Source organism: Parathielavia appendiculata (genome assembly GCF_033297405.1).
Source record: "Parathielavia appendiculata strain CBS 731.68 unplaced genomic scaffold N657scaffold_2, whole genome shotgun sequence".
NCBI classification, from domain to species: Eukaryota; Fungi; Ascomycota; class Sordariomycetes; order Sordariales; family Chaetomiaceae; genus Parathielavia; species Parathielavia appendiculata.
The window spans coordinates 1,376,272-1,396,673 of record NW_026944221.1 but is presented as its reverse complement, the minus strand read 5'-3'; the positions used below and the strand labels follow the sequence as shown (position 1 = coordinate 1,396,673).

The 20,402-nt window shown below is 55.9% G+C and overlaps 7 protein-coding genes and 1 non-coding gene across 8 annotated transcripts; 4 read left to right on the top strand and 4 right to left on the bottom strand.

Moving 5' to 3' along the window:
* Positions 1-4,064: 4,064 nt before the first annotated feature.
* Positions 4,065-4,136, bottom strand: N657DRAFT_t24. The gene has a single exon. It is a non-coding gene; the product is annotated as a tRNA-Gly (tRNA).
* Positions 4,137-4,521: 385 nt separating this feature from the next.
* On the top strand, positions 4,522-6,035 carry N657DRAFT_669073 (RNA-binding domain-containing protein; the record flags this gene model as incomplete). Its single annotated transcript, XM_062795473.1, has 5 exons — positions 4,522-4,569; positions 4,676-4,801; positions 4,857-4,938; positions 5,000-5,129; positions 5,189-6,035. 5 exons carry the CDS (start codon positions 4,522-4,524, stop codon positions 5,658-5,660), a joined length of 858 nt encoding a protein of 285 aa, XP_062650917.1. The 3' UTR covers positions 5,661-6,035.
* A 92-nt stretch (positions 6,036-6,127) lies between these two features.
* Positions 6,128-8,739, top strand: N657DRAFT_661379 (TPR-like protein). Its single transcript, XM_062795093.1, has 2 exons — positions 6,128-6,466; positions 6,526-8,739. The coding sequence occupies exons 1-2, from the start codon at positions 6,299-6,301 to the stop codon at positions 8,290-8,292; spliced, it is 1,935 nt and encodes a 644-aa protein (XP_062650916.1). The 5' UTR covers positions 6,128-6,298; the 3' UTR covers positions 8,293-8,739.
* Positions 8,740-8,877: 138 nt separating this feature from the next.
* N657DRAFT_641085 (uncharacterized protein) lies at positions 8,878-11,489 on the bottom strand. Its single transcript, XM_062792081.1, has one exon. It carries the CDS (start codon positions 11,409-11,411, stop codon positions 9,216-9,218), a length of 2,196 nt encoding a protein of 731 aa, XP_062650915.1. The 5' UTR covers positions 11,412-11,489; the 3' UTR covers positions 8,878-9,215.
* A 199-nt stretch (positions 11,490-11,688) lies between these two features.
* N657DRAFT_661377 (uncharacterized protein) lies at positions 11,689-13,202 on the top strand (the record flags this gene model as incomplete). Its single annotated transcript, XM_062795092.1, has 4 exons — positions 11,689-12,041; positions 12,094-12,180; positions 12,232-13,018; positions 13,137-13,202. The coding sequence occupies exons 1-4, from the start codon at positions 11,863-11,865 to the stop codon at positions 13,200-13,202; spliced, it is 1,119 nt and encodes a 372-aa protein (XP_062650914.1). The 5' UTR covers positions 11,689-11,862.
* Positions 13,203-13,433: 231 nt separating this feature from the next.
* N657DRAFT_677818 (SET domain-containing protein) lies at positions 13,434-15,222 on the bottom strand (the record flags this gene model as incomplete). The annotated part of the gene is made up of 3 exons (XM_062796017.1): positions 13,434-14,317; positions 14,368-14,557; positions 14,611-15,222. 3 exons carry the CDS (start codon positions 15,220-15,222, stop codon positions 13,434-13,436), a joined length of 1,686 nt encoding a protein of 561 aa, XP_062650913.1.
* A 584-nt stretch (positions 15,223-15,806) lies between these two features.
* N657DRAFT_641081 (Prefoldin alpha subunit) lies at positions 15,807-17,183 on the top strand. Its single transcript, XM_062792080.1, has 5 exons — positions 15,807-16,015; positions 16,134-16,295; positions 16,358-16,467; positions 16,841-16,958; positions 17,049-17,183. Exons 1-5 carry the CDS (start codon positions 15,976-15,978, stop codon positions 17,108-17,110), a joined length of 492 nt encoding a protein of 163 aa, XP_062650912.1. The 5' UTR covers positions 15,807-15,975; the 3' UTR covers positions 17,111-17,183.
* A 296-nt stretch (positions 17,184-17,479) lies between these two features.
* On the bottom strand, positions 17,480-19,145 carry N657DRAFT_566989 (uncharacterized protein; the record flags this gene model as incomplete). Its single annotated transcript, XM_062788472.1, has 4 exons — positions 17,480-18,317; positions 18,374-18,760; positions 18,827-19,029; positions 19,077-19,145. 4 exons carry the CDS (start codon positions 19,143-19,145, stop codon positions 17,480-17,482), a joined length of 1,497 nt encoding a protein of 498 aa, XP_062650911.1.
* Between the last annotated feature and the right edge of the window lie 1,257 nt (positions 19,146-20,402).

Sequence of the window (20,402 nt, the reverse complement as noted above, 5' to 3'; positions counted from 1 at the left end):
ATCCACAACTTCCAACCAGCAGTGTTTGAAGGGTGCGCGGGTTCAACCTCAAAAATACCTATCAATGTCCTCCCGGCCATCTTGCGAGAAGTTCAGTTAGTTACACTTGAACTTGCGCCTGGTCTGCTGTGTATCGACCCGGCGCGGGGTTCCCATTCTGGAGCATGCTGCATGCATGCCCTCTGCATCGCTACACAGTAAGTTATCTAGTTGATCCAGGTCGCATACCTCGAATCGACGCATCGTTCCCTTCGTCGCTGATCTCAGTCCATCAGGTACCTAATAACAATGCCATGCCAGAAGGCTATCAGGTTTTCCTGAAGCCGAACTCGTTCCTAAGAGCCGCGGCCGCTTCACCTTTCAAAGGGTTGCAGCTTGACAATCTGCGCGCAAAAATGGAAAGCAAGAAATATGTCTCCCTCTCGTGGCGTCCCAAAGCCTCCTCGCCATGCCAGGGCCCGTGAATAGCCACAGAAAAAGCATTTTTACTCGCCAACAAATGGTCCCCGAGTCGGCGACGCTAAAACAAATTTGCTGCAAAAGGTTTCGATAACGTTAACTGCTCTCAACCACAACGCGGCAAAGTCGCCCTCCCAGGCCCCACGCGCTATTCGAAGCAAACATGTACTTCCTTACCCCTCGGCGGCCGGTCCGTGACGGGGCGGGTGTTGGCATGGGAAAACCAAATGCGGCGCTTCGATTGCGAAGCGGCCTCAGAAGCGCCCGATGACATCGTCCACGGGCGAATTCGCGATGCCCATTGCAAATCGTTGCGGCAGAGAGCCGCGAGGCAGAACCACCCGCTTCGCGCTCCATCCTAACGCGCGCTTTTTTGTATTGTCACAGGCTTTGCTTAACAACATCCTCTTTCTTGCCTGTGGTCAGCTGCAAGTTTGGCTGTGTCAGCGGTTGGCTCAGCCCGCAGGCAGCCAGCCTGAAGTCCGTGGCAGGGCCCTGTCACGCCCGGGGCACCGTTCCCGCAACCCTCCCCGCGATCCTCGGCCGCACCGATGTGTTCCTCCGGGTTTCACATGCAGTCCAGTGAACCCAGCCTCTCTTCTAAGCGGCTGAGATGGCTAAGCTCAGCCAAGACTGTGACTGATGCTGCATTGGAACTTGGAATGGACCTGAATGAACAGGACCAATGCCTCGAGGGTTCTCGACAAGTCTCCATCTGATTCTATGCCCACAGCGCTTGCCGTCATCAACCGCGGGCTAACCGGCCCAGCTCTCTCCCGTCATTGGGACCGACATGCTACGCTTCTTGGTTGTACTGGTGCGTCTGTTGCGGCTTCTGCAGCAGCCCGGACGATGGGTAGGCCGACTCTTGCGGCCGACAGCATCGGTTCTTGCGCCAGTGCGCCGTAGGTGACGGTTCCGGTCGGCTACCCACTGCTGATCGCCTCTTACCGACTCCCGGGGCCCCGATCGATCTCACGGTAAATTTTGAACTATTCCGGCCATCATGCAATGTTCCGCTTCAGTCTGTCCTCGCAGCCCGAGCCAGCCTCTGTGTCCTGGTACACAACAGGCGCATACAGCACCTTTCATCTCTTAATCTCTCCGCTGCAGGAAGACGAGACGTGGTACCACATTCCTTGCATATGGAACGCCGGTTTGGGACCAGCCACAGCGCGCACTCCACACACTCGTGAATTGATCGCCGTGCGTCATTCCTAGAAAGTCATCCCGATTCTCGTCGGCGGTCAGGGTGGTGGATTGCTTTTCGTTCCGTACTTATATATGCGTGCAGGGGCCACCTGATTGCCCTCGAACTCTCATGTCCGTTTTGGATTTGCAAACTAGGATTTTAAGCAGCACGGTAGATTTGAAGAAGCACTACCCGCGTCCACGGCCTCGGAGCCGGCGTTCCCAATGCGCACCACTCGGCATATCGCCTGTCTTGGGCAGTCAATGCATGTCACCCTTTCCACGTTTTGTTTTCTTCTCCCCCTCGCCCCCCCGCCTCTCCAGACCCCGTCTCTTTTGTTCTTAACTATCCGCGGACCGTGGTTGGCAGAACTCTATTCATAGCAAATCACACCGTGAAGTCCCAACATCCAAGTCTAGTTTTATCTTCCACCATGACACTATTTCGCTACCCCCGTGCATGATATCACGGACACACCGACCAGGTGATGGTCCCAACGTACCGGGTCAGCGGCGTTGGTCACAGAGGAAGAAGCACCATCATCGTGGCCATGTTTGTCGGGTTTCTCCAAGGCACGTGGAGACACGACTTCTGCCACCACCAACGCCATACCACCGTCGCAATGGCTGGCGTAGAGGTGAAACAAGCCATGAGACGCGGCTTGCGCTTGGCATCAAACCTCACCCTGTTGTTGCCTTGCCTTTTCTTTTCCTCTTTCTTTTGGTCCCAAGTCATGCAACACAAACCCGTGGCGATGTCCCAATGCCTGTGCAACGTCACACAAGGTAGGTAGACCTCAAGGCCATGGACCACTACGAGTACGTCTGTACATCGTTAGCACATAGACGCAATGCTGTCAGCTTAAAACTGGTTCCCTGCCTTCTTGTGGATATGTTATTTCTCCCTTGACCCCCTCACAGGGTCAACAGGAGCACAAACACAGCACAGAGCACAGGAGGATGAATATTAATTACAGAGGAAAGCCCGGAGTGGGAATTTACAGTTGCAGTTACGGTTTCAGGCAGCACACGCACGGCGGCGGCAAACGACTTGTGTTCAAGCTGCCTCATTGCCCTACCTGAATTAGTTGTCGGTAGTTGCGGGCGTAATAAAGCCGGGAGGGAGCCCGCCATGGTGACCGCGCGCGGGAGCCACGGGGTGTGTTTTGAGTTGGCAACAATCGCAACCTCAAGTTGGGAAGATTCGATCATCGACAATATTGGATATCAGACCAAGGCAAAATAGGTAAGTGTACACTGAAGATTGCCTGTAATATGGGCAGTCGGACAGACTGCTGCGTGTGTAATTTGGATGGAACCGAATACCAAGCGGCGACCGAAGACAGTGAGAAAGGCAGATCTTACACTTGTTAGGTCGTACCAAACACCCTGGCCTATAATTTCTGCTTCAATATGCTATTCGGCCGCCGTTTTAACTATGTGTGCCTGGTCGTAGCGGTTGTTCGGGAGCCCAGCACACTCATAGTTCTCCAGGGCCGTAATCTCACGGGTGTATTCGCGAATGAAGAGGCACGATAATCTTCGTCTTCTCGTCTCAATTCTTATCAAGTGCTTTCATAACCGTACGGAATGATCCCCATGGCAAAGTGTAACTCTTGTGTCAAGTGACTTCAGACCCAGGAGGAGAACAAGGCGGCCACATTGGCGTCCAGGGCAGCGTGAGCCGCAAATGTAGGTTGCGAGCGAAACATTTGCCTTCCATGAAAATAGCGGCTCGGAGGGTGAAAGGAGGCGGGAAAGCAAAATACCATAATTAATTCGTCCGGATACATGTAATTAGTCCAAGTTGTTGATCCTTGCCATGCGTTGGAGGTACGAAGGGCCTCCAGTGGCATGTTAACATAACAAAGGTACATGTAAGATGTGTCCGACCTACTATATATTGTATACACAGCGGACGGACGTTGAGTTCCTCAGCTCACAATAGTATCTTGAGTACATATATGATCAATGGTGGTCGTCACCTTCGGTTGTTTGTGAACGGTCTCCGGGAAAATCTTGCCTGAGCCCGGACGGGCCAGTCATTGCTGGATTGTGAGGGTGTTCCATGCGGACCGTCAAGCTCATGAATTGGGGACCAGAAAGATCAAGGTGACCGGACACTGCTTTAAATTGAAGAGGCATCGTATTCGTCCACAGAGTATCCTGAGGACCGCCTACCTCTGGTTTGATTTTTTCTTTGATCACAGCTCCATGTATCGAGTCCGTATGTCCCGGTACCACTAGTCTGTTGGGGCTCTTGGTAGTTTTCGCTTAAGGTATGAACCTCGGAGCAGTGCTAGCACTACTCGGGCCACTTCTATCCATCAGAGGAGATAATGTTAGGCTGCAAAGAGCAGTCTCAAACAAAAAGGAATGAATCAAAACGATTGAAATTTTGAATGGACAAAAGTTGCGCCAAGAGGGAATCGAACCCCCCCCTCAACCTTGGAAGGGTTGAATCCTAACCACTAGACCATTGGCGCTGGAGTGGCGATTTCAACGGTAAACACAAATAATATGGATGACGTTACCCTAAGTGAACGCGCGAAATCAAACGACCTTGATTTCTTAGAACTTGCACAGGGAATGCACCAATGAGGGGAGTAAAGAAAATCTTGAACTCTGGCTGGTGGGGTTCATTGGCGTTCTGAATAGTGCTCAGGGTTAGGGTCATGTGAGTAGCCGGAACGCGATAAGCTGGTCTTGGCAGGAACTCTCAAATCGCGGACACGCTCGAAAAAAACTGCTCGCCCGAGCACTTCTGTCGCCTCAAGACAACCATCAGCCTTCCGCCTACCCACCCTCCTCCTCACCACACGCACAACACAAAATGTATGTGCAAGTGCTAAGTGACCACTCCCATTCAACATGCAATTGACCATGACTCAGGCATTCTCTCCGCCGCGCTGCTCTGAGGTCCGCTCTTGCAGCTTCGAGGACTGTCTCGACTACCACACGCATCACTCCTTTAGGCGCCCGGGCTGCTACAGAATGCAATGCTGCGAGAATCGCCTTGCCCCAGTCAGCTCGCTTCTTCTCACAGACGGTGCGCCAGCGATCCGACGACAGAGATTTGGAAGAAGCGCAGCGCAAGGCCGAGGAAGACTTTGACCGCCAGGCCGCCACGGATGCTCACCAGGATGTAGAGGTACCGTTCACAACTTCCACACGAACCAAACACTGGTTAGCTGACTTGGTGCAAGGAATCTATCCGCCAGACTGAGGAGGATATTCAGGAGGCGATGCAGGAGGTCCAGCCCTCAACACAGGGTTCTCCATCCGCCGGTAAGAAAATGCGCTGTGATGTCTTACCCGCATGACGTGAGCTGATTATATCACGAAGCAGGTGCTCACTCGGCCTTCGTCCGCAACATTGTGTTTGAGCTTACCGAGGACCACCTGGTAAAGGCTTTCTCGAAATATGGCACCGTCCAGAACGCCCACATTGCGCGCGATCCCCGCGGTCTGAGCAAGGGGTAAGTTCACATGATGCCCGCGGCTTGTTCGACGACTTACATTTGGGTCCCTCTTGCAGGTACGGTTTCGTGACATTCGCTACCGCCGAAGAGCTCAAGGAAGCATGTGCAAACGTAAACGGGTCCTTCTGGCACGGGCGGCGCATTACCTGCATTCCGCGGAGCCCCGACGACGGGTCATCCGGGCCGAAAGCGCATCGGAACAGGAGCATGCCCAGGGCGCCGACCAGCCAGCTCTTCATCGGCAACATCCCCTACGAGACGACCGACGCGGAGCTCAACCGACTTTTCAAGGGCATGGATAACCTCAGGGACGTGCGGGTGGCCGTTGACCGCACTACGGGGTGGCCGCGGGGCTTCGCGCACGCCGATTTCACGACGGTCGAAGCGGCTACCGCGGCTAAGAACAAGCTGGAGGGTGCTATGCTGGGCGACAGGCGATTGCGGATCGACTATGCCGAGGGCTATCAGAGAAAAGGCGCAGACTTGCGTTCACGCCCATCCGAGCCGCGCGACAATTCTATGGAGTAAAGGGGGAGTGCCGTGCTTTGTTTCGACAGGAAGGTGGGCGGTCTCTCGTCACCAAGGGTCGGAAGTTGATGGCCGACGTACATGAAAGCTGTAACCTGTAAAATCATCTGCGATGTGCTGTTTCCTGGTAGCATAGATGTATAATAGTTCGGGATCTCCAGCCAGACCGGGACTCGCTTTGTTGTTGGGGCGACGCCGACAATGTGTAGACGGTGATGCGCAAGGCGACCCCTGGCTTCGGACAGGCCACGGCAGTCCAAGGCACATGCTCGGCCGGAGTGGGGCTCCGGCACCAGCAACCGCGAATTGGAGAAGAGAACCCGCTGCCTCGGCTTAAGTTAATATCAATCAGGTGGCGGGCCTTGAACAGCGGCCCAAGCCCTCGGCGGCCTGACTCGCATGTTCCCGTCCATTTCATCTGCAGCATCTCGTGCTCCCTGAAGGACAACAGAGCCAGAGCTGGTGCCTTATTTCGACCCGACTTTTTCTATATCAACGGACTGTCGACACTCGGGGAGCGACAAGATTCAATTCGTCTCACCTTACCACTCGTCATTTGTCAGCCCCGCCGTCAGTTGCTCGACTCGCCCTTCCGTTCTCTCGACCCTCGCTCTCCTCCTGTTCTTTCCACAGCAACCATGTCGTTCCTTGGAGGCGCCGAGTGCTCAACGGCGGGCAACCCCCTCAGCCAATTCACTAAACACGTCCAAGACAACAAGAGCTTGCAGCATGACCGCCTTGTCGGCCGAGGGCAGAATGCCATCGGTAGCTTCAGGAGCGCGACCCACAATGCTCCCCAGGATGAGGTACGTGTGGGGGAAGACAGAGCTGAGTTAGACAAGCGCTAAAGCCTGCTTCGAATTAGATGATGAATGGCTTCCTCCACCAGACACCGGGCTTACCCGAGATACCACTTGAGCAACAAGGGCCCATGGGCCAGATCCACATCGACCAGAATCACGGCGTCCACCTCCGCGCCCGGTCCGGTTCGCCCCTGTCCCCCGGGTGGGCTCCTCCAGATACCCAAGCCGCCATGGAAGCCGCCTTCAACATGCCGCCAGGGACCGAGTTCAGCCCGGAAGAGTTCGCCAAGTTTCAGCAGTTGAACGGCTCCGCCTCGTCCACCGCCATGCCAGGAGCCAGCGGCAGCATGATGGCGCAGCCTCAAAGACCGATGATGATGGGCGGCATGGGCTACAGCATGATGTCGCGCCCCATGTTTCAACCCATGTACAGTCCCCAAATGCAGATGGCCCACCAGCAACCGCAACAAGAGGTCCAGGGAAAGGGGAAGGAGAAGGTGGTGGAGCTGGATGACAATAAGTGGGAGGAGCAGTTCAAGCAGATGGAGTTACACGACCGGCAGCTACGCGAGGAGAAGGACGAATCGTTAGCGCTGGAGCCCGAGCTTGACAAGATGGACGAGCAGCTGCTGCACTCCGAGACGGGCTACGGCGACCTCGAGTCGATATGGCGCGGCATCCAGGCTGAGCAGGAGGCCATGAAGGACCTGGAGGACATGGAGGAAAGCTTTGCCAAATTCGATAGTTCCAACTTTAACACTGACAACCTCAACGACTGGGGACTCAGTAACCGCCTCGGCGCTGACCCGGTCATCCAGGAATACCTTTTCGAGGAAGAAAATCTCTTTCAAGATCAGCCCAACCCCTTTGAGGAAGGCGTTCGGATCATGAACGAGGGCGGCAACTTGTCTCTGGCCGCCCTGGCCTTTGAAGCCGCAATCCAAAAGCAACCCGACCACGTCGACGCATGGGTCTACCTCGGCAACGCCCAGGCCCAAAACGAAAAAGAAGAAGCCGCCATCCGCGCGCTCGAGCATGCCCTCAAGCTCGACCCGAACAACCTCGCCGCCCTCATGGCTCTCGCGGTATCCTACACCAACGAAGGCTACGATAGCACCGCTTACCGGACACTCGAGCGCTGGCTCTCGGTCAAATACCCGCAGGTTATCGCCCCGACTGAGCTCTCGTCGGTCGCCGAAATGGGATTCACCGACCGCGCCCAACTCCACGAGCGGGTAACCAACCTCTTCCTGTCGGCCGCTCGCCTCGCCCCGGACGGCGACCACATGGACCCGGACGTGCAGGTCGGCCTGGGCGTGCTCTTCTACGGCGGCGAAGAGTACGACAAGGCGGTCGACTGCTTCCAGGCGGCCCTCCACAGCTCCGAGCTTGGCACATCCAACCAGCGCGAGCAGATCCACCTGCTCTGGAACCGGCTCGGCGCTACGCTCGCCAACTCGGGCCGCTCCGAGGAGGCCATCGCCGCCTACGAGAAGGCCCTCGCCCTGCACCCCAACTTTGTCCGTGCCCGTTACAACCTGGGCGTGTCGTGCATCAACATTGGTTGCCACGCCGAGGCCGCGGGGCATTTACTGGCCTCGCTGGACATGCATAAGAGCGTGGAAAAGAGCGGGCGCGAGAAGGCTAGGGAGCTTCTCGGCGGGGACGCGCCCGACTCGCGCATCGAGGCCATGACGACGCAGAACAGGAGTACCACGCTCTATGACACGCTCCGACGCGTGTTTACCCAGATGGGGAGGAGAGATTTGGCTGAGAAGGTCGTGGTTGGCATCGATCCGGACGTGTTTAGGGGCGAGTTCGATTTTTGACGCGGGCGGTGATACGAGGGCGAGCAGTCCGCCTCCTCCTGCAGACCTTCCCGGTGGCGTCGGCCGTGGTCCTCCTTTGAGCGGGTTATGGGGAGGGGTGGAACGGCCGGTGAAGGAGGAGCGGTCTGTTTGGTGTTTGAATGGGGTGGGGAGGTTGTGGGAGAGGAGGGTTGTGTTTCGATTTGGGGTGACTCTGATCCTCTTTTTGGCTGGTTGCTAAGTTACAGCCTACTCATACCTCACCTGCCTAGGTGGGAAGCGAAGCATGTGAGCGTACTTCTACATAGAGGTGAGGGTCGTCGGTATTGGGGTATTGGCATTTGTGTAGGTACATACAAAACGAGCAGCTTCAAGCGGTAGGATACAAATGTCGGAGAAATCACATGGGCGGTTTGCCATGGCTACTTCAATTCTGTCTCTTACGCCGTGCTTCCGGGGGAAACGAGGTTTGTGGGAGTGCCTGCCGCAGTGACTCTGAAGCAGCGGGCGAGGGAAGGCAATTGCAAGGCACATCCCGAAGCTGAATGGCAGAACTTGCACTGCGATAGGGAACAAGCGAGGAGTGTTCATTCATGAACCATTAGAGTCCGGAAGTATCATGCCCATGGATTCCGACAAGGATTTGAGCATATTGGATATCTGCTTGAGGACCATCCACCTCTAGGCCCTACGAGAAGTTCTATGACTTGATTCAGAACTCAGGCAGCGTAACATCGCGTTGCATCACATCACGGCTACCGTGCCCTGTCCCTATCACCCCTCCAATACTCCAACGCAAGGCAGTCTCTAACCTATCTGTAAAGCGTCGACCTCCCAAGCCACCCTCTCGACAACGCAATCCGACACCACCAGTACCATGCCCTAGCCCTCCCCCGCGAGTCTCCAACCCAACCGAGCGAAAGCCGCCACCATGTCCGCGACCCCTATTTGACACCGATAAAACCGATGCCGCAGCGCGCGGCGCGGACGGCCCTGCGCAGCGCCTGGTCCTCTTTGTCAGTCCACTGCACGCTCAGCTGGTCCCACTTGGAGCCGGGCATGTTGTACTCGCGGCGAAATTGGGCCTGTAACGCCTGCAGCCGGCTCATCTCCCGTGGGTCGCCGGTGCCGCTGAAGACAATGAAAGCCGTACATGGCGGGAGGGCGTCGTAGATGCGCTTGAGGCGGTGGGCCAGGGTGGTTAGGCAGGTTTCGAGCGGCGAGGCGGTGCCGGTGGCGGCATTGGGGTTGTTGTTGTCGTCGTCCGAGGACGTGATGGTGGTAGGTGCAGGAGGGCCGCGCGGTCCGTCTGCTGCGGCGAGCTTGTTGCGGTTCCACCAGCCTTGCAGCGCCTCCAGCTCGCGCATGCGCGCCCAGACGAAGTCGACGCCGCCGCCCGGGACCTCAAGGCCGTCTGGGTCGCCCTTGACGGCGCGGATGATGCCGGCTTCGACGTCGGCGTCGGATTGGCAGGAAATGGCCACCGTGGCCGCGTTGCACGCGCTTCGGGTGACGTCACCCCAGTCCACGGCGGCGCTAGTTTTACCTACTGGCAGGCCGCCCGTTGCTTCCGGCCCCGCGGTGGCGCGATAGGCGGTGCCGGCGCGAGCCAGGCGCTTGAAGAGGTTCTCACCTTGCACGTCGCCTGCTGCCCAGGCCTTGCCCTTTTCGCACTTCTTCTTGACGAGGTCAAGGCATGTCTTAGCATCCTCGACGCTGTCGTGCCCGTTGATGGTCCCGTCGCCCTTCTGGACCTCACGGTTGAGATATTTGAGGGCTAAGTACTTCAGAGAAGACTTGAGCGGCGGCCCGCGCGGGTGAGGGAAGAGGATGGAGGTGTCGACGATGAAGGGATGGGCAAGCCGCATCGCTTTCAGGTCCGACTCGAGCGAGTGGCCTACGAGAATTGTGCGCGGGGTCAGGATGTCAAGCAGCCGGGTCTGGATGTCGCTCAAGGTAGTTGTGACGGGGTCAAGCATCTCCTTGGTGATGCCCGAGAACCGAGTCACGTAGTCGATGATGGGTCTTTCTGGCTTGACGAGCTCGTCGAGAACAACCTCACCATCCCAGGATACCAAGCTTATTCTTGTCAGGGAGTATTCGGTCTGTCCTGTCATGCACATCTCGCAATCGAGTGCCAAGACCTGCCGGCCCGCCGTGATGCTTCCCTGCTCAATCTCAGCCTCGGGAACGGCACCGTCGTCGAGGCTGCTGACTCTGGTGTGAACCCAACCATCTGGATCCTTGAAGTCGTCCCTTGGCGCTCCTTCCTTGAGCATGGCTGGGTGTTTGGGGAAACCGTTTTCCATGAGCTCTTCTGGGGTAGCCAGGAACTCGGTGATCCTCGTCCTCTGGTCTTTCCAGCCGTGGGGTTCGATGACTGGCTTGAGACCGCTCTTCTTTTCCTTCAGCGGGGCAGTGAGCATTGACTGCATTGGAGAGTGCAGCTTGGCGTACTTGTCATCGCCCGGTGCCCTCACTGGCCAGAGATGCTGGAACATGTCCGCGAACGGCTGTAGGGGTTCTGGCAAAGCGCCTTTCTGGAGAACGCGGGGGTAATAGTCATCTGGAGAAGCAGACATCCTGTCGATCGCTTGATCTGGTGTAAGGTTGCTGTACTTGGAGAAGTCTACGCCCTTCTTGAACATGGCCTCCTCGAGCCCCGGGACCATGATGGTGACGATCTTTCTGAACTCTGGACGGTGCTTGACGGAAACCCACTGAGGGGCCGGGCCGTCAGCGAAGATGTACAGGATCAGGTCGCGAAGAGACGAAACATTGATCTTGGACTGCAGCCTTGCCTGCTCCGAGAAATTGATGCCGGGGTACCGACTCGAGGCGGCGCCGGGGATTTTCTTGTGTTTCTTCACTGGCCGTCCGCGCTCGATTGTCTGCCATCCGTCGTCATCGTCGGCATCGTGGGGACTGGGCCGTTTGAGACTGCCTGACGACTCGGACGAGACATGTGTCTGCGGGGAGGCACCCGAGTCTGCAGACGTATTTGCAGCACTAGCCTGGGTGGCATCGACGCCGTCGACCTCAATTTCGACAGCCTTCCCTTCGGCGCCATTTGCCGTCGCAAGGGTCGCCATGGCGGCAGCAATGCCGCGGCTTGCCCTGTTCTTTCTGTTCTTCCCCATGAAAGGCACAACACGGTATGCACGATTTGGTTCGGGGCTGCGGTGTATCTTGGCTCGATCAATGGATGAAAGGTCGAGCGTTGGATGGAAGCAGGCAAAGTTTAAACGAAGCCTCACACGATGAGATTGCAGATGCCAAGACGCTTGGAGGGGCAGTGGGACAAAGTGGACTCCCTGGAGCTAAGCTGGTTTGGGGTAATAAGAACCTTGATGGCCAGGCAGGTGCTTGCCTTGGTGCACATTGGATTCAACAGCTCCTGCCTCGATTTGAAGTTCTGTCTGAGCAATTGGATGGTTCAATCCTCAGGATGTCATCACCTTTCAGTTTGTGCAAGCATGCAACGCTCAACAAGCACCGAGAAACTCGTAATCCCATCACAATTCTTCACCAATCTGGGTTGGCATATCGGAGGCGAGCCGCCTTGCCTCGCCCACCTACTCTTTCCACACAATGGAGACAGTGTTTTGCGAATGCAAAAAGTGCGGTGCGCCAATTGGGCGATTTGTTAATCTCTGGACTCAAATCGGCAAAAGTTACTTCAGCCCAGTGGTAGAACCAGAAGACGACTTGGCCATCCAATATCATGGTACAATTAGAATCGGGGAGCAAGGCACGTTGGTGGAAGGATGGTCAGTCCTCTTGTTCTCCTGGTCAGGTCCAGCCTCTCATATTAGATTATAGCCATTTACAAGACATCATCTGCCGCGGCTGTGCAGCTCTCCTGGGGCTCCGATGCATCCAAACTCCGGTGAACCATGTTCTGGATGAGTGCGTTTGCCAGACGATTCATCCAGCACCGTCGCTGACATGTTTTTTTAGGAACCAACTTCTCCTAAGGCTTGCTTCCGTAGACCTGCTCGACGGCGACGGCCAAGAAATCGAGTTCGCCATCAAGCGAGTTCTCAGTGTCAACGAGCCTTCGAAGGTGAACATCAGAAAGTGTCCGGATTCAACTCGTGGAGCCAATTTTGCTTCAGTCGCTTCTGCAGCAGAACTGGAGCAACTGCAAATTGACCTGCACATCCAAAGAGAAGACATCAAGCGCATCGATAGCAATGGCTTCAAAATTGTCTCGGCTTTGGACAAGAGGGCAGCCCGCGTTGAGGGCGAAGTCACAACGCTGAAAGGCACAGTTCCCAGCATTCAGCGTGATATTGGGAATCTCCAGCAGGAGCTGGGGGGGATAAAAACAGAGATGGGACAGCTGAGAGAATCTGGGGGAAATGCAACTGCCATTGCAAGACTCGAGGACCGGCTCACCTCGGTGACCAGCAATCTTGGAGAAGTGGGACTCCAGCTCGCCGCGTTGAACACGCAGCTTCAGAAAGATGTGAGCGAGCTCAAATCCGAACTCAGTCGGCAGCGACAACATATGGAAGACTTGAGGTTGGAAAACAGGAGCAGCGTGGTTATTGACGATCATACTCAAGATCTTGCTGCCCTTCGCGCCGAGATGGCGCAGCTGCGACGGCAGCTGGACGAGACTCGCTTCCAAAGCGTTGGGCGAGGCGAAACAGCATTTCCTTCCAGGGAGCTTGACGTGCTCACAAGCAATATCGCCAAAATTGGCAACCGGGCCAGCCTGGTCGAAACCTTACAGATGGAGGTCGAGATATTGAAGGGCAGGATGGAGAGGGCAGAAGCAAGCAGGCGAGCAGACGAGCGTCGGACAAGCCGTCATGTCGAGTCGGGGGACTTCCCAGTATACTCTGATATCTTCCCAGGCACGCGGAAACGAGCGGCATCGCCAGGCGCTGGCCCTTCCCCCAAGAGGCCTGCCTCCTCACTAGGCTACTCAGATTTTTCAGATCGACGATACGCCACTTCCGCTGTATGGCCTGCCGTACAGCCGACGACCAATGACTTTGAAGACGTACCGGCAAATCTTGGGACAGCCCAGACGCCGAACTCTGCGAGAGGAGGAAAGAAGCATCGCGGGGCAGTACAACCAGCACATCGAACGGTGTATCCACCCGTCTGAGAAAACGATAATTTGTTGAGCATGCGTGCTTATTTCTTGATTATGCTCTCCCGGACAGCATTGCCTCCAAGGTCTCGACTGCAATGGAGGAGAGCGTCTTGATGGGTTTGAGGACCTGGTTCTCAAAGAATGCCGCACACTCAGGATCATTGGGATCCTTCGCCCATGCTCGAAGCACATTGGACTCTTGCTCACGTCCCTGGAGGCTCTCGACATCTTCTAGCATCGACTTGGCTTGCTGAAGCACGTCCCAATCCTCCGCGGCCCCGACAGACGCGTGTCGGACAACCAGCCGCAGCAGAGCCTCGCACATGCTGACCTGATCGGACGTCGCAAGTGTGCCCACGAGCCCCTCATGCGTGCACCTAGTGGCAAGCGCGCCGCTCGCGGTGAGCTCTCCGGTCACGGCCAACAGCTTGACGATAGCTACGATGCCCTTGATCCGCCAGGGCATAAACGGCGCCACCAACTTGAAGGGGTCGCACTCGGTGGCGAGGCAGCATAGCAGCGGGAGTGCGTACACCACCATCTTGTTGCTAGTCTGCCAGCGTGTCGCCAGCTCGAGGATGGTCGTCGGCAACGGCTCTACCGCCCACATCCTGGCGTCGATGAGTGGCCTGCACAGCTTCCACCGGGCCTTGGCGAGCTTCAAGTGGTCTCCCTCATCATCCCCTTCTGGTTTTGCCAGGGCCTGCCATTTCTTGTAGATGGCCTCGATCTCCACCTTGGACACTTTCGACCTGTCTATCGGTGGGTTCCGCAGCTTTTCCAGGTCCGGCTGAAGACTGAATGAGTTGAGCGGTATGTCAGGCGAATTTTGGCAAACGTCGTACACGTCGAGGTCATCCTCGCAGCGGAGGCAGTCGCATCGGAAATGGTACGACCTCAGAGCCTCATGCCTCGCGGCCTTGGGGAGGGTGTTGTCTGTGAGGAGTCAGCGAGCGACCAATGTCCAAGTACACGATCAGACCTACCAATGTACGAAATGGTGATTTCCTCTCCTTCTTGAATTGGTCTCTCTGCCCTCAACACGGCCGTCCGCTTGTCAAACCCAATGAATGCGTTGGGCACGCACGAGTGATTCACCATAGCCAGTCCAGCATCCAGGAAAATTCCTCCCATCCCTGTGTCCGCGTCCAGCCGGTTGAAGGCATTCGTTTGTATCTGATGTCCTCAGCATTCCCATACAGTCAAGAAAGTAAAAAGGGAGAACTGACCTTACACAAGATCTCCCTCGCCTTAGTAAGCACCTCCTCCCCGTCCAGCAACCTAGCATACACCGCCGCCGCCGCAGTCTGCAGCTCAAAGTCCTTCCACACCTCCCCATCCGCCTTGAAGCCCTCCACGTTCCCTTCCAGCCCAGACCACTCCCCGTCACCGCCGCCCTCAAACGCCTCCCTGACAGCCGCATCCCCGGCTCTCAGCATCAACAGCACCTGCGCTACGGCCCGCACGGGAGTCGGCAACCAGTCCTTGCCCGCCTGCTCCCGCACCCGCGCAAACATCTTGCACTCGGCCTTGTGTACCGCGCGCCAGTGCGCGCGCTGGCAAGTGGCGTTGCAGTAGACGGCTGCTTTGCACCCTGTGCAGGCCTTGAGCTGCTGCTGTCCTCCAGAGACGGTGCCGGTGTCGGCGCTAGGGCGAAGGCAGTAGTTGCAGGTTGTGCGCATGGTTGCATTGTCTGGGAGGGCGAGGAGGGGGTTCGAGAAGGTGGCTAATTGGTCACCTGGGGAGAAGGGGCGGGTGGCGGTTAGGGAGCGCCGTTTGCCCCGGTTCGGGTGGGATGGGTCGTAGCGGATGCGGATGCCAGGGGGCAGTTGAAGCGGCATGGCGGCGGTTGGGGTGGGTGGTTGAAGTGAGTTGTTGACGAGGGTCGTTGGTCAAGAAGTGCAGGATTGCGGTTGGTTGAAGTCTGGGAGAGCTGAACTGTGACTTTGTCCTGGGCCTTTGTAGAACTTGAGCTTAAAGCTCGGGGATCTTATCGTGCGGGCTGGCAAGTCAGGCAACTATAAGAAACAGTAAGCTGAACGTGAGCTTGTGAGTACCCGGTTATGTGATGAATCCAGGATGAGATAGCGGCACACCATTGTGGGAATACGAGCTTAAGGTCCAGTCAACGGGGTATCTTTGTAAGCAGAAATCATAGAATGCGAACACGCATGAAGGTATTTCTCCAGAGGACCAATTCAGAAAACAAATTAAAGCAGAAGAAAATTCGAGTAGTTAATGCGAATCGCCGTTACCAAGCGCCATAGATGGGTCAAATCTTCTGGGTGAAAAGAGGGATGTGCTGGACTTCCGGTTATCTGCATCTTTCTCATTCGCAACCCGATTCTTCCACATCCTCACCAAATGTGTCGTCTTGGGCAACACACGAAATGCCCAGCGAGATCCACCTTAGCTCCAGGCGCACCCAGTGTTGTGGTGAGGCGCACCACCCCACACAGCCCAGCGGTTCGTAGCGGGGCAGCCACGCCTTGTTTCTTGAAGCATCTCGGCAAGGGTTTGTTGGAGTCCGACCTCATCCTCACTGTCATCTTTCTGAATCCTATTTCTCAAGTCAGAAAGGACTTTCCGAAAAAATGGCCAGTCGTGGCAATCAACAACAACAGGGGGAGGCAGGTCAGTTCCATTTCCGGGTTCCTGGCCCAAGATCCATCCGTCCACAGCGAGTTCGCGACAAACTCGTCCGCAAGAGCCCCTGTATCACTGTAATACGGATTACTGACACGCATTACAGTCGACCTCACCACCCTCACGGCCCAGCAGCTCAGCGCCGTCAAGAAGCAGCTCGACGGCGAAGTAGAACATCTTTCGAGCTCATACGCCCAACTCGCTGCCGCCCAGGCAAAGTTCAAGGAGTGCTTGCGGGTAGTCAAGTCGGGGTCATCAACATTTGACAGTGCGTTGTTTTCTGATACACCAACCCTTTGTCAATCGAGAAAATGCTGACAACAAAAACAGAAGACAAGTCCATCCTCGTCCCTCTCACCAACTCGCTCTACGTCAAGGGCCAGCTCGCAGACCCCGACCGGGTGCTCGTCGATGTCGGGACAGGTTTCTACGTGGAAAAGGTACCATATAGACTCTGTCTGACTCAATTGCAATCCTCGCTTCTCGTTTGCCGTTTCTTTATCCTTTTCGTCTTATAACTTTCCTCTTCTTTTTCTCTTTCATTTACTGTTTCGCTTTCCCTCCCCGCACTCTCGCCTTTTTCCCGTGACCCTTCGCCCCACCATTTCTCTCCCCCATCCCTTCTCTCACCCCAAGGTATCATCACCCTTATATCTTTCCTACCAGATCCCTCCACTTACCGCCGGGATTTATCAAGCCATCATTAACTTGCATTTTCCCTTGAACATCCCCCACCTGAACATGTCAACAGGGTAGAAGGGAGGGCGGAACACAGGAAAAAAAGAAACCGTATCGCTGACAGTCAACCCTCAGGACACCAAATCAGCCTCGGAGTTCTACGAAGCCAAGATCAAGGAGCTAGCAGGTAATATCCAAGGGCTGGAGGGTATCGTGCAGGCCAAGACGAACAACCTGCGCGTGGTCGAAGAAGGTCAGTTTCTTTCCCCTTTATTCCTTCTTCCGTCACCCACCATCCCCGCAAAATGTCCTGTATGTGTAAGCAATTTTAACGGAAAGGCAGTCCTACGGCAGAAGGTGTTGGCACAAGGGTCTGCAGGTGGCGCGGCAGGACAGGCATCATGACAGGAGGTCACTCCAGGAGAACTGGACGAGGCTAGAAGACCCGGGATAGCAGCAAATACCGTTGAGATGCACATTATCGATCTGTACTGATCGTGTCGCAGGTATTGAGGGAGGGAATTCGCTTAATGTGTTTTCTCGTGCTTGACAGCAAGCCATCGCCAATAGAGTACAAATAAGTGACAATACAGCTCACTTCATCATCCTCAATCGTCTCCCGCACCCCAAAGTTGAGACGTCTCCGAGAGGACAAAGATGAATCCTTCTCCCCCAGCGAAAGCAAATCATGACAATAAACGTGGAAAGAAGACAATCATGATCTTACACCCCCATCCTCCCCCCCCACCCAAACAAACCTCCATCTCAGCACCTTCAAGCAGTTTCGTCCGCTGTCTGCTCGTTGCCACGGGAGGCACCGTCCAGCCCTTTATGGATCCAGTCGACCCACAAAAGGAAGTGGTCCACGGGCCCCGCCGCCTGGCCGCCAGGAGCTTCGTCATTCTCAGACGGCTTCAAGAAATGCTCCTCGAAGCTCTCCTTACACGGCCGAGGAATCGACGCGTCAGAAGACATTTCGTAATCCCAGTCGGGGCTGTGCAACATCACAGTTGCCGTCGTAGCGCGATCTGGCAATGACTTCTGCTTCTCCAAGTCGTAGAAGAGGGTTATGTCCAGCGTGTATTTGAAACCCAGACCGTAACGAAGCGTCACCTTTCCGTGAAGCTTCTGGATGTTGTGGACGCGCAGGAAACTGTCCGGGATCTTGAAGTAGGGAAATCCCTCTCCGATCCGTTCCCCGGTGAAGGAAAGATTCTTCTGCAACTGGTGGACGCCGAAGGGAGGCGAGGCCTTGGTCGCTTGGTCGGCCGCAGTCTTGTGGATCTCGACGGACCAGTCGTGACCAGACTCCGGGCACACCATGATAAACTCGGCAGCTCGGTGTTGCTTCTCCAACTGCTGAACCTCCAGCGGATCGAGGCTGTACTGAACTCCCTGACCGTTTCTGAACCTCTGCGTGCCGACCCTTTCGAACTTGGACTCCAAGACGAGGTTCTTGGTAGTCAGAACTACCGAGTAGGTGACTGTCGGTTCACCGTCCTCGCCATTGTCTTCTCTCTTGAGCTTGAGAAGCGATTGCAACGTCTCCGGCAGCTCCATGTTTGAGTGAGAGAACCGATCCGCGAGAGCCTTTGCAGCAGCCTCGGAGACTCTGACGGAGGATCAGCAGCTGTTTGCTGGAGTAGAGACATGAGAACGAAAGCTTACGTGTTCAGCATATGAGCAGTGCCTCTCGTTCCAGCACGGGACATGAGGTTCTCCAGCTCCGAGAAGTCGTACTCTGTTTTGCCCTTCTTCCACTCGTCGAGGACGAGGTTACCGAAGTGCACTCTCATTTGCATGCCGGTTGGATCGTGACGCAAGTGCCCGGATGCCTCGTTCAGCATCTTCATTAGAGCCTTCTTGTAGTCGGCTTTCGTCTTGTCAAGACCAACCTGGTTGGTGGGCCTGGGGTTCTTGCTTGTCACAGCGGTGACGCGGCGCCCTGTGGCGCCCTCCTTAGGCTGGAGCAATGCCGTGAGGCAGTAGCTTCCATTCTTCGGAGGGTGAACCACAAGTCGGGCTCGCCACAAGCTCTCCTCGCCTGGCCGGTAACTGGGAAGAGTTAGTCAATTCATCTCAGTTGAGAGCGCATCTCCAACAACCAGGACATATTGAAACAATTTCCGGACGGCGGAAAGAACTTCGTGGGCCCTCGCCCGGTTCATCGCCATGACAGTAACATTGACAGCGGAGGTGCTTTCTTCTGCCTCGACCTTGGCGTCATGTTCACTCGCAATGCGAGCGAGTAGAGTCTTGACGTTGACATCGGCGGGGTCAATATCCTTGAAACCGCGCATCGGCGCGGGCCACGATAGATGGACCTGCGGAATTTAGAATCAACTGAAGACGTGTCTGAAAGTGGACTTACAGTGACATTCAGCTCTGGCGGCGGCTTAGCCAGGACCTGGTCGGCCCCGGAACTGTAAACCTTCCTCATCTCGGCTTCATGTCGCTTATCAACCTGTCTCTTGAATTGCGACTTTGGATGAACTCGCCGCGGAGGTGCGAGGAACTTGGGAGGCGGCCAAGCCAAGCTCTGGGTTATCGAATTGTCACGAAGGTCGCTGTTGGGAGTCAGTGTCGCTAGGAACGACTAATAGAACCCCAGGAAAGGATGGATCTACCTCCCAACCGTAGAAGAAGGACTGTTGCACAGCCGGTTTCTGAAGTGGGAACAATGTCAGACATTTTGATCAAGTAAACCCAGGCTAAGACCTCCTCGGATCGAAAAAACCAAAGGATGATTAACCTTGAAGATGGTGAGGAAGAGGAAGAGGAAGAGAAAGAGGAAGAGGAGGGGGAAACGGAAAACAAAGAGAGGGAAAGATGTGGGGAGCTCGAAATAGAAAACATTGTGGGCAGACCTGCAGACGAGGGTAAGGCAAAAACGAGCAAGCGCGCAGGCCCTTGCCAACCGGTCTCTGTGTGTTACACCTGACCTAGGGATTAAAGGTTCCGCGACGCCGAAATGGGCCGGAGCGGCCTGCCGAGCCACGACCAGGCGACCACGCCCTAACGGCCCGACAAGCCCCTGAGAACGTGACGGGCCCGAAGGCAAGCATGATGTGTGATTGGAGCCACAGGGGTAAACGGCTGCTCCTGACTGAAGTGAAGGCTGCCATGAAGAAGTGAGCCTAGCACCTACAGAATCGGGAGAGACGTGCCAGCAGCGTCGGCGGCATTATTTGTGGTGGTGGTCGCCTCGGTAGCGGCGGCGGCGGCCTTGGTGGGAGCCATGGTGCTGCTGCCGCCGTGTAGTGTTAGCCAAAGCGCTTCTGCAGAGGAGGTGAAAGGAGTTGCATGAGTCCTCTGAATGAAGGGGAGAAAGGCCAGTAGCCCGAGAACTCTGTGTGTGGCAGAGCTGTTCAAGCGGCTAGCCGGAGAAACCGTGCATGGATAAAACCGAGGCCATTGCTGAGGAGAGATGACCCAAAGACCGTAGAGAAGGGAGCCAGAACCATGATTAGATTGGATCAAAATCAAGCATGTTCGATTAAGCCCCCAGCAAACCAGCCACAGCCCACATGCTGACTGAGATACGTCGGAGTCAAAAACCACGGAGTTTGACAAGAAGGGCGTCGATGACCGGAAAAAAAAAATAGCTGGTAAATAAACGCGACATTGGCGGAAGTATACCCGGACGCGGTGGGATTCTGGGCCGAGGAGGGCCCCGCGGCAGCTCCTCCTCGCTTGC